Source organism: Electrophorus electricus, chromosome 2 (assembly GCF_013358815.1).
Source record: "Electrophorus electricus isolate fEleEle1 chromosome 2, fEleEle1.pri, whole genome shotgun sequence".
In the NCBI taxonomy this organism is placed as follows: Eukaryota; Metazoa; Chordata; class Actinopteri; order Gymnotiformes; family Gymnotidae; genus Electrophorus; species Electrophorus electricus.
The window spans coordinates 6,768,659-6,782,167 of record NC_049536.1 but is presented as its reverse complement, the minus strand read 5'-3'; the positions used below and the strand labels follow the sequence as shown (position 1 = coordinate 6,782,167).

The following is a 13,509-nucleotide window of genomic DNA, read 5'->3' as shown; positions in this document are numbered from 1 at the left end:
AAAGTGTTAATAAAATCACCCCTGACATCAACCTTAATCTGTTTTGCTAGATACACAGTACATGCCCATGATCTGAATTTCGCAAACATAAAAAGACAAATAATTACAAATAAATAACCTTGAAGGTGAATGTGACAAAGACACATGAGCACAGCTGATCTATACCAAAGACAGTTTCAATAAGATAATGGGATTTCAGTTGCAAATGACCTGACCGTACATTACATAAATGATAGAAAACCTGCTTTCTAAATGAAATGAAAAGGCTTGATTATAGGCAATCTTAAGGTAGTTTCTAGGAGAAATTTTATATAGTCAGGACTTGATTTGAGGTGGCATGTCAGGGGAGGCCAACCTCCCAATAATAAAAAAAAATTGTTATATATCATTATGTAAGACATCTATTATCAATATTATAAATGTATCTATAAAGAATTGCAAAATATTAACTTCCGCTTTTAATACAAACAGTTTGGGGCGATCTGACCACTTTCCTCCCCTTTACAGTGGAGTATTTTGTTCAGCACATGTAGCCACTGTAGTTTAGATTCAGAGAGGCACAAGATATATTTCATTTTAGGTTAGCAATTTCTATATACACCAAAACAGCACCCCAGAGGCCAGTCTTTTATTTATGTGAAAAGAAGTCAGAGGATTCCTTGTGTGCATTTGCCAAACAATGTGATCAGGCTTCACTTTATAATGCTGTTGTGTGGTCATTCTCTTTAGCCTCTTGGCCTCTCTGTTGGTATGACTATTCATAATGACATAGTCCACGGTGCTCAACAAATACCTTTTAGCTGTGCACACCAAAGCCCCTCCTAAATATCTTAAATCACAACCAAAATCCACTCTGCAAAATAATAACAATGACTTGATATTTTTGTCAAATGTACTGTAATTTACATTTTGACCTAAAGATTACAAGATTGCGAGAGATATCATTCAGAAAGTAATCAAATAAACATTTTACAAATTCTTGACAAGCCTGACATTAGAAACTACAAAAACTGTACAAACTATTACATTATTTCACTTTACCATTCATTTTTAACTTCATATCTTTTTGATTTTAAAGCTGCAGTCGGTAAGAGTACAACTACCAGGCCCCTCCCCCTTCTCTGCTTCACTCTAGCCCCGCCTTCAAAGCCCGCCCCTGCAGAGGACGCTACTGTGCATGTTGTGAAATGTCAACATTGTTGCCCAACAAGCAGAAATAAATTACATAGGAAAACTAATCTACAGCAATATCTATTTGGTAAAAGAATAGCTAGCACACAATAATTTAATTGCTTAGATGCCTATTTGATAAAGAAACTGTCATGAGTAGTGGTAAATGAGCACAAAACCGCTTATAAGTACATTTCAGTGTGAGAGCACAAACACACATAAATATCAAGAGAAAGACCAAATAAATGATACAACTGCCTGGGCTCTTCCAGCAACACCCAATAAAAAAATGTAGCGTTATCACTGAAAACAAGATAATGTTTGTAACATCACAGAAAAGTGAGAAAGTTTTCTGTAAATTTTTCAAAAATCAAATTAAAAAATCAAACAGGGATCGATAGCTACCTGTCAGGTAGAATTGTGACTAAATCGTCATCGGTCCTGAATCCTTTCAGGCTCCGTAGCTCCTTCCACCTCTGAACTTCTGCACCAATGTTTTATCTCAGACTCAGTCTAAGTCTTATTTTTTCAATTACTTTTCTTCATTTGTCAAGTTCTGTTTAATTTTATTTGTTATGTAAGTTGATTTTGGCAAAGGTGGGGTAGGCAGTTTTTCATAACTGATAGTGGCTGTTCATGCACCATTGTTTTACGAAATTGTTGAAGTTCCTGACTGACTGACTTGCGCTTGACCGAGTGAGCATATGCATGTACATTCGCAGTGATTGACACTCAAGACATTCCTCCTGGCTCTGACTAGTTGTTTTGAACCGGGTGCAATGGATTCTTGCAAATGGAATTAGGATGACTAGGTGGAGCCAGAAGATGTTGATTTTTTCACAGATTATCTTTCATGACAGAGACAGTTTTAGCAAGTTTGACAAAACATTATTTTATATGAGTTATCTTTATATTTTTATACTACTGCTTTAAAAATGTTTGTGTATTTGAGCAAAAGTAGCAGTACATGAAAATGAAAACAATACTGATCAGACGGGTGATTAGTTTCCTTTTTTCTAACAAAGAACATGTAACATAAGCTTTTCAAACAGCCATTATGTATAGTATTGATTCATCTCAGGGATACACATTTCACCAGTAGATGACAGTAATGCACCTCACTGGATTGAAACTGTTACAAAACCCTAGAAATATAAATCTGTATCAGGGATCTTACAGTTTTAATAGCCAGCTCAATCTGTAGTTTACTAATGCAGGCCCAAACCTAAAGACCAACCTCATCTGACTTACCTATATGAGCCTGAACTCCTGAAAATAAATATACCCAATCAAACTTCAAATCAAATGTGTAATTCTATTAATGGAATGTGAACAAGTGATATTTATGCAATATCTGTCTTTACTGGATAAAACAGCTTTAATTAAGCCCTAGCACTCTTTCTGAGGCTCAGAATATCTACATTCTCATGTTCTAAATGTATATTTTTAAAGTATTTATATTGTTGAGTGTTGTATCACTTTGTGGACTGTGTCCACACTGGTTGCAAAATTAAAAAAAACATTTTACTCCTTGAGATAAATACAGAGGGTCATTGATAAGGCACATTCACTGAGTATAGTTTTCCTTTTCACCTTAGAAAGTCCTTTATACGCCACAAGCCAGGGATTAAATGTACAGGTTAGCCTCTACGAACTTGACAAAACTGTTTAAATCTTAACAAGGAGTGAGGCTCTGTGTTTTTTCTTCCCTTAAGAATTGAACCCCACGTCTTCTATTTCATAATCATTTCCAAGTCTCAAACAACTGTACCTTAAGACCTGCATGACTGTCCTCATTTTTTGTTTTCTGCGGTGTAATTCCCCTTTAATGGAGCTCCCATTTACTGTGGTATATCCTGCATGGCTCCTGAAGAAAGCTCATGCCCCTTGCAATTCCCAACACCAAGTACTGACCTTAAAATAATATGTATGATAATTCAAGTCCTCTGTGGTCCCAACACTGATAATATTGTAGGACATCATATCAAAGATGAACTGTCTGGTCATAGTACCTAACACAGGGTTATGTTAAACTGATTTTAATTGTCCAATGCCTTGTAAATATAACCTAAAAAAGCAGAACCATAAAATGTCAAATGTGCTATTAAAATGGGGCTATTAGTTTTTGTTTTAAATGTATCCTTGTTTAACTTTACACCATGATTGCATATGTTTGAAATTTAACATGATTAATGCATCGAGCATTATGTATTAAAAATCCGCAGTGCTCCACCACAACAGCAGAATTCCATTAAGCCAACTCCGATAAGCACTATGCATGCTTTTTACATGTCTTATGGATTGCACATGGTATAGAGTGTGTGTGTGTGTGTGTGTGTGTGTGTGTGTGTGTGTGTGTGTGTGTGTATATATATATATATAAAATTACAATGACAATTATGCATTATATAGATTTTAATGCTAAGAATCCTACATAGAGTAGGGTTCATAGTACCAGCAAATTTACACAGTTAGCTAAATACAACATTCAGAACATTACTACTTTAAAATATTTCATGACTTGGTATGTCATCTTACAGGAACATACGGTATAAGACACATCCCCCTATTAATTACCACTCAACATCAACATCATTTGACATGACATCTAAACAAAGCTCACATTTGTTATGACCTTGTTAAAAAGGCATCATGCATCATGCATTTTTAAACAATGATTAAGTGTCTACAGTGGAAGTGCTGTAAGTGATCAGTGCAATGCACTGAGCTCTGCTTCTTAAATGCATTATGCCTAGCTAACAAATTATGCTGTTGCTTTCATCAATAATCTGATTAATTATCCCTAGAGAAAAGAGAGCTTCTGAGAAAATTACCTCTATCACCAAATTTTATGGCTGCAGGGATAAAGGCATGACTCATGATTGAGGGGTTAAATGGACTATGTTCTTAGAAATTGAATTTCAAGCCTCATTTATACTTAGCGAGCTAATACCTCATTCACACCTTATCAGGCCTAAGCAAACACTTCCAATTATTTTGTCCCCATCAGATTGTATTACAAGTGCCAGAAATATCAGTGGTGGCACAACAAGGGCCAAAGGACTCTGGACTGGTCTCTCAAAGAGGCACATTTCTACTTTGTGCCTTATGCTGTAATGCTGGAGGAAAGACATTGAGGAAGTTATTTTTCTGCACATGGTCACTGTTTTTCAAAACTATCGAGAATATATGTGAGTACATATAGGACTTGGTCCAACAGCTGCTTAACTCAAGTCTGTATTTCTTAAATCTCAGAAAAATAGACTGCAAGAGGATGGTCTAACGCAAATAATTGATATAAGGCATACTCTCAGATTTCATACATATTTAGATGTCACATATATTGGGGTGAAACTATTACATTTCACAAACTAAAAAAAAAGGAATTTTAAATGTAATATCATTCTGCCTCATATCACTGACAACATATTTTTCAGTTTCTAGAGGTTTTGTAGAGGCATATTAGATTTCACATCCTACTACCAATGCAAAAGTAAAATAAAATTGTTAAGATGAAACAGAAAGATTTACTTAGCTGTTTGTTTGTTTGTTTACAAGGCCATTATCTTATTGAATACCCACAAATGCAGACATATACATGTATTCATACACACACACACACACACACACAAAACCTCTCTATCAGTACTGACAAAGTAAATACAATAAAGAGGAATATATAAATAAATAAACAAAATAAATGTGAAAAATTAATAAGATAGTTATAAAAACAAAAAGCAGATCTAATAATAAATACATACACAACAGCATTTATGTATTTAAATGTATGCAAATACATTTTAATATGTATATAAATGTATACTCAACTCCCACTTCACAACCCTAATTCCTACCACTAATTGCACTAATTCCAAGAGCATGCACCTTAAACCAGGGTCATGGGCACTAAATATACTGGAACTGACAATGTAGTGCTGTTCATATATGAATAGACAACCAAAAGCTTTCCAAATAAATTTGTGTATTTGTGTACTGAAGGAAAACTGTAACTTACATACATAATTTACCAATGCTGTCAACTCTGTTTTACTTTACTGTTGGCATATGTTTTGCTGCACTTGACCGATTAGAAGCAGGAACTGCTCTCATTAGTGTGGCCTCTGGGACATAAGATTGTCTCAGGAGGTGTAATTAATTTTGCATGCTGATCCACACATTACATCCATGAGGTCAGACAACTTTCAGAAGTACATAAGTGGCCACCATGAGATCTTATCAAAGTTGTTTGTATTGACAATATTTGTCCAGAATGTCTTTTAGAATTGATGATACCAAACCACAGTGGTCTCCATTCCACTTGTGTTAGATGAGCCTACTTGAACAAGATGAAAAAAAACATATGCAGACTTAAAGCACAATATTAATATATTACTTGACACTCTACTTTCAAGTTCATACACTGGTAGGACTTGGTTGGTTGGTTGGTTGGTAACATGACACTGAAATGTGTGCTGTCCTATTCTAAACAAGAAGAGATAAGCAGAAAGCATGCTTACCATTGTGGTGCAGTCAAGGTCATCTTGTGCATGAGTCTTCTATTTGGACTTAGTGGGTGGACCAAAACACTCTGAATAACAGAACTCAGCTCATCAAGAAAAGGAGAAATAAATATGGAAACAAAAGATGGAAATAAATGAATTAATAAATACAAATTATAAAAAATAAAATAAAATAAATGTATGAAATAAGTATGAAATAAATATACCACAATAATAAATGTATACTCACCATCCACTTTGTTTCTAATAAGAGTATGCTAGTAAAAAAAACTCCATGTGTCAAGCTAAAATGAGACATGTGGTAGCACAATAAACTGAATACTGGACAAAGTAAATACATTTATTGAGACCTACAGGAGTTGCTGTTGCCATTTCCAACATGAAAACCAGCAGAGCTGGCAATCTCATCCTATGTGACATGTATTGTATTTTGGCTGTCTCTTACTGCATCTGAATGATATCAGATTTTTTATCTTAAAGTGAACTAACAAAGTCTGCTGAAGCAATGAGAATTTCATAAAGCAGTAGGATTCATGTTGAATCTAGATTTACATGGAGCTGCAGGGCAGTGTTTCAGGGATAATTTTGAATTGTACAACATGAGCTTGAAGGCACAAAAAACTACATTTTAGAATCAGTTTGCCTTGTATGCCCTGCAGTATTTGGTCAAGCTGTGCATAAAGCCTACTGATCTGCTTGTTAAAATACCACTGATAGCCATCAGGCAAGAAATTCATACATTCGTAAGGCCTTTGCTACCACTGACACTCATGACATCAAAAAAAATATGTCGGTCCCCCCTTCTACCAAGTCACAGCACACACACTGAAGGAGCTGCACAACTTGTGTCATTGCAGTCAGTTCAGTATCTTATCAGTTATGTGAACACTGCCAAATTCACTGGCTGGTTCAATTTCACTTAATAAGCTTTTCCTGTTAAAGGTATATTCTTTGTAATCACAACACACACACACACACACACACACACACACACACCCCTCCCCGTCCCTCCGTTGTCTTGTGACCTGAACGGATGTAGCTTGCACAAAGTTTTTTTTATATATATATATATATATATATACCAAAATGCAGATTTCTTAGGTATACCCAATAACTTCACAGAAATTGAACATTCCAGCGAGCCATATGTCAGGTGACGCCAGGTGCTATAACTAATTTCCTAACATCAGTACGAGTGTAATTAAGTGTTGAACTGAGCAAAAAACAAGGTGGTAAGCATGATGATTTTAACATCTTCCAAACATCTGCCTTGGAACTTCATGCATAAATTGTTTACATTTTACCAAGAGAGATATGAAAATCAAGAAATTTCCAATGATTGGCAGTCCTGTGAACAGCTTGTGGATCATAGGGGTACACAGACAGGCCACATCCAGGCAAATCAATTCTGAATTCAACACAAAATATTATCTCAGAACACACCACTTATTGGACTTTGTCTCAAATTGGCTACAGCAGCTGAAGACCCTGTCAGGGGGCAATGTCAGCTGAAAATATAAAAAGGCATCTCCAGTGGAAATAATAGCACCACATACTGGAGAATTGTATAGTGGGGGAAATGTTGCATGGTTGGATAAAACCAGGTTCCTTTTATATCTTGATAGAGGAATAAAAAGCAACATGAGTCTATGGAACCATACTGTTTGGTGTTTATAGTCCAAGCCAACACTGGAAGTTTAATGGTATGGGGAATGTGGGTCCCTGATACTCAATGAAGAACATCCAAACACTTCAGGCATGATAATCCTTCTTGACACAAGGAATGTAACATCACTAAAGTGCTCCAGGAACATGACAGTATGTTTTCATTGCTTCAGTGGCCTTCACAGTCCCTGAATTTCAACATCAACTCAAACATCTTTTACCCAAGAACACTGTGCATTTATTTCTCTTCAAAGTTGTTAGAATAGCAGGGTAGAACTGTGAAAGCAAGTATGCTGCTTTGACAGCTTTAGTAACATGGGCAAACATGAATTTTCCCCTCTTCCTTTTCTGCACCAAAGCTGAGAGGGTGTATTGATTAAGACTGCAGTGCAATGTTTCATTCAATCTGACAGCATAATGGGGAAATGGAGTGGTAATACCTCTGTAACCAAATGACAAATCTAGCAAGTTTATGTGCTTAATGATATGTTAATATAACACACACCCGTCACACACTCAGATGTTTAGCTCACATCTTCTTGTCCACTTATGCAGGATCGTGTCTGAAGATTTGTCTTGTATGTTCAGATTTAGCCAATTTCCCTGTGGCATAATGGCGGTATTAGTGTGCCCCTTAAGGTGGGGCCTGTCACTAAGGTGACCATTACAAACACTCATTAACTCAAATGGTTTATGTTGATTCTTTTTCTTTGCTCACATGAATAATTCACTCAAATACTCCACATTTCGGAGTGGCTGTTCAAATATACATGAATGTGCTGTGAAATGGTGAGAATTTTTATTTGCACACCTGAGCAGGATTTCTCTCTAACAAGCTGTAGTAAAAAAGATTTTTTCTTGTTTTTACTTTTTTTAGTTTTGTTTTGATGTCTGAATGTTTGTCAGGGAGTGATGACCAGAATGAAACAAATTTGGTTATTCAAGTGGCACCTTTGACCAGTTCTTTACCTTGACTTCTAAGATGCATGGTTATCAAACCTTTTGATTAAAAAAACAAAAAAAGTCTGCCATAAATGTTTTTTAAGAAAGCGAACTATTCCGAAGCCTGTTTCATTTAGACTGTGTCACAGTAGGAATACTGCTAATTGAAGCTTTGTGCAGCTGAGAACAAACACTGTGCTCCTCTTTTTTTTACTTTGAATTATCAAAGACTTTTCAAACTGTCTCTCTTTTACTTTACTTTCTTTTTTGCAGATCTCCAACTTTCCCAATGGCCCTATTATAGATTTAAGAATGACATCTGCTGGAACAAGGTTTCTAAAACATAGATGGGGTCTGTAAGCATCTATAATCTGAGCTAGTAAATTGAATCCTTAAGTGCATATACATACTTTAAATACACAAATGCACATCCAACATGCTTTTAGTGATTCAAAAAAACAATTAAAGATTACAGTTCATAATATCTGACCGAACTAGCAAAGTATGCTGTAATGGTGAGAATCCTATATAAACCGAATCAGTGAGCAAATAGTTTTCAAACACAAAATTGGGGCTGTTGGGGAAAACAGCTCCAAGCTTCTAACGCAGATGATTAAAAAGCTCGCCTCACACGGTGCTTATATATCAGAATAAACTCACATTTCTGTGAGTTTAATTCTGGTACACTGCCAAAAATGCCCTAAACAATTCAGCAAGGACATGACAAGACACTATGCAGGAGCCTGGCAAACGCATTACAGTGCCACAGGATCTAACACAATGATTTTATCTGGACATTTATTTGTATTTTCTGATGTATTATCTGGCAAATCATAGCTTTAAACTTTGTGCTTTTGAGGGGTATTGAAATGCATAAAAGGATGTATAAATGTATAAAATCTCCTGATTCTGACCTCCATAAGGCCCTCACATTTCTAACCTCTGTCCCCTCCTAATGTTATTCGCCAGGAGTTTGGTATGAAAGTAAACCAGACAACCTCAGTTATAAAACGAATATGAGATAGTTGGCCACTGAGGTGTTTTAGTAAAAATGAGCCTCTATTATTCTAATCAACAGTGAGTATGACACGCCTTCATCACATCTGTACACCATCAGTGCTCTATCATTGTCTAGCCGTTCAATTTCAGGCATGACATAACAGTACAAAAAACTTGAACCTGTGCCTTAGATCTCTGATTAAGTATAAGCAAGTAAGCAACAGGCAAATTAATTTGTTTAACATCTGCCTGATTTTTCACAGTCTATTTCACCCTGTCACCTCACTGCCCATTTTGTGTCAACTTGTTTTTTAAAAGTATAAATGTTATTTTTTCATAATTTTTTCATCCACTGCTTTGATCCCAGGTTACCTGGAAAAAGATTAGAAATGCATTGCTGTACATATATAAAAAGGAATTGTAATGATAATTTTAAATTCTGGCAAAATCTTTTTTGCCTTACACAGAAACGCAAGTAAACAAAACAGACTTGAAGTGGCAAAAAAAAAAAAAATGGAAGCAGACAGAGTGACTTGGGTTTTGGCATGATAAACGCAGAAGTGGGACGCAGAGCAGAGCAGAGTGTTGATTAAAATGTAAGTGCCTCTGCCCCACCAGATGGAGCAGGAAAAAAAAGAGAGAAGCTGGCCATGGCAGAGATTAAGGGTTAGGTTTGCCTGTTCAACTCAAACACATTCTAACATTCTGTTTCCTTCTACAAACACGGAAATGGCACGTATTTATATAACTTATATCTAAACTTTTGCTGGTCTGATGAAGTTCCTTCAAGCAATGTATGAAGAGATCTGTATTCAGCACACTTTCATTAAATAAAGGAGCCAACCACTGATTAGTTGCATAAAGCTAGGAAGGAAAGCACACTAGTCTGTATAAGCGTGAACTTAAATGAGCCCAGTATCCAATTCCTGAGTCTGACTCAGGGGTCTGACATGGTACTGTAATAAAATACAAATTAAAAACTAAGGTCTATGCTATATGGCTGTTTAAGTAAACAAATAAAAACCAACAAGAATAGCAGCCTGCCCAGCCTGTAAACATGCAGTAGACCTATGAACACCACATGAGTATGAGTATATATGGAGTGAGATATAATCTTCTTACCAGAGCTGCCTATGGCACCCTATTCCCATAGAACTGCATCACAGCCTATTACACTGAGCAGGCACTACTATGGTGGAGAAATGTTTCTGCAACTACTGCTCAACAATCTCAGGTATCTGACATGCCCAAACTATTAATATGATTAACAGCAACACTCCACATTTATTTACGACACAAAAGCATTAATTCCTACCCTGAATTTATCTCCCTTGCACTAAAACTATGTATCTGAACTTTAATAATCCCCTTTACCAGATAGTCATGGTATGCTTCAAATGTTATTCCTGAGTACAATAGTAAATTCCTTCATCTAACAAACCCAGGACCCATTTTGTTTATCCTATTACAAGCAAGCTAAATATAGTCCATGTATCAGACACTCAATTATTAATGAGACATGAAACAAGATAACCTGGTAACAGCATTTTGAGTCCCAAATGGAGAACTACTCCGCTCTTTCTTACGATCTAATAATAGCAATTCAATTAGACCAGAACATTTTAAATTTATCTAGATTCAAATAGGGCACACACATATTGTAAGTGCAGCATACCACATTATTAATCCAAACCAAATGCACTGATCATCATTAGTGGAGTCTGTTTCCTGTTTAGTGTCTTGAGGGGCCAATGATTAGAGATCAAAACAGACTACATAATGATATAAACAGATTGCTTAATAATGATATACTGAATCTTTTAAAATTTGATTTAGTAAATTGCTTGCTATCTAGTACCTAGTAACCTGGAAATCTTTCATTAGTAGAACTTGCATCTACAGATTGTGCTAAAAGCTCACCTTAAACAGCCGCAGGATGTTTGCCACCATGATGGAGACAGAACTAGCAGAAGCACCAATCACACCTACAATTTTGTCCGGCTTGGCGAAGATAGGAGGCTCTCCACTAGCGCACCGCACATCGGAGGGGTCACGTTCAATGAGTGCCTGCACAAAGGTGAGGGACTGCTCTAGGGCATATGTGTCCCGCGAGCAGGTGTCCAGGATGCGTGCACCCAGCGTGACGTTGGGCAGCAGGTCAGGGTCCTTGTTGATGAGGTCAATGGCAAAGAGCATGGCTTCCAACCGATGGATGCCTTTCTCTTTCTTCACCTCCCCACAGGGGGCACCTCGCTCCCCTCGTGCATGCACTGGGAAGAGGCCCCCCAGGATGATGTCACCATCTATTCGAATGGAATGGGCATACTCAGGAGCTGGGGGTGTGAGTGGATCCAGGCGTTGGGTGGAGGAGCATGTCACCACTGTCAGCATAAAGAGGCAGCTGGGCCACGTCGCCATGACGACAAGGGTAAGTAAGGAAGCAGGTGAGTGAGCAGAAGTGGGGCTAGAGTGGGTGCAGTTACTGAAGCTCGTGGTCACTATGAAAAGGGTGTACAAAGTGAAAGGATTCACCAGTACACCTCAGTGTTGCAGCAGAGCTCTGCAGGGAGAGGTCCTGAAGCAAAGTGATCATTCTCTTCATCTGTGAGTAAGATGCGGTATATTAGGCTGTCATATACCTAATAATAGTGACTGCCATTACAGATCAGACAGACCACAAGGGCCCTGTGTAAGAAACAGAAGAACAAAGAAATAAGTTATTATCACCAAGAAATGTGTATTATTATTGTGTATATGTGTATTAGGTTTAGTATTACTAATACATACACATGTACAAACAAAGATATATACACCCAATGACCATGAAATCTTTGTCTGGAATCTGTTGTCTGCATTTTAAACAAACACAGACTACAAAACTACAATGGAGCATGTGTTGATGCAATAATGCAAATAAATTCACATTTCTTAAAGCTTTTAGTCTTGAGCATCAGTTAGATATAAATGTAGTGCCTTCTCAGTTCAGAAAATAAGTAAAATAGTGTTAGATTTCTCTTTCTCTTTTCACACATGCACGCACACTCATACGTACACACACGGACGCGCGCGCACACGCACACACAATTTTACTTAAAGATTTTTTGCAAACCCATAATGATATCCAATGTATTCTACTGTAGATACTTGTATGCATCATCCTTGTAGTCACTGGAATTAATTTAACTAAAAACTCGTTTGTTCGACCACAAATTAAGAAACATTAAAATGTGCTTCTGCTCACGAGACTTGAGCGTTAATGACGACTCACATCTCTGCAAGAAAAAAAGCGCACTGACATCCTGAAGATTCTCTAAGAACGATTTAAGAATCAGTCCAAAGCTCATTGCGCAGGCAAGTCACATCACTCAACCCCGTAATATATTATTTTAAAATCGATATTACAATTTTTTGACCCATGTACAATACCTTAAATATATTCACAACCGATCTTCATTAAGTATCAAGATGAAAAGGAAGGTTTCCTTGCTTGCTTCTTGCACTTATAATAGCTTTAATTCAATAGTTACTATAACACGGGAGTTTGGAAATCTTTTGCACCCGCACGGGAAACGTTATATCTTATTCACCTTTCCAAAAACATTCCTTGCATAAAGAGAAATAGCACCTTAGTCAATGCCAATGGTGCATAAGCTACTGTCTGAAGAAACATCTATCACACACTCACATCTGTGTACCCATAATTGCAGTCTAACGAAACAAAGAAAATTCCAATACATTGTTATACTTTGCAATACTTTAACTGCTTTACTTACAAAATATATATATACAGTGAAAAAGGCATAAATTACACAATTAGCTACCTCAGTGGTTGCGCTCCGGTCCCCCTTTCCCGCCTGCTAGAGGACTGCGCGAGCTTCTGCTCTGGTTCTGAAAAGGACAGCGCACAAAGCGCAGCGCGCTAGAGCGCACCACCTGTCCTCAGAGCGGAATTCTCCAATACTCCCACTCACATGTTTGGTGTGGCTTCTTTGTGTTTCCTTTATGCTCGAGAAAGAAAAAAAAAAACTAATATTATTTAATACATCTTCACAAAATGTATGCTGGCAAAAGCAGTTTATCCACTTTAAATGGAATGCCAAAAGATGATACTTGACGGCAAACATACATTTGGCTGAGGCCAGTGGCTGATATCACGTTTTTCGTACCTCACTGCGTCTACTCATTAATACAACCAAATTGCATAACAGCTGTG

At 37.0% G+C, this 13,509-nt stretch overlaps 1 protein-coding gene across 2 annotated transcripts in view; it reads right to left on the bottom strand.

Annotated features, from left to right (window-relative positions):
* grm8b (glutamate receptor, metabotropic 8b) overlaps positions 1–13,177 on the bottom strand; it is an 83,121-nt gene extending 69,944 nt beyond the window's left edge. The window contains exons 1-2 of one of the 2 annotated variants that reach the window (XM_027020741.2): positions 13,118–13,177; positions 11,217–11,981 (exon numbers count right to left, since the gene is read on the bottom strand). In XM_027020741.2, coding sequence (XP_026876542.2) covers positions 11,217–11,714 — 498 coding nt within the window. In that variant the 5' untranslated portion in view covers positions 11,715–11,981; positions 13,118–13,177. Of the gene's footprint in view, positions 1–5,687; positions 5,764–11,216; positions 11,982–13,117 lie in introns of those variants that run through there. The other variant, XM_035523807.1, reaches the window with a different exon arrangement.
* Positions 13,178–13,509: the final 332 nt, after the last annotated feature.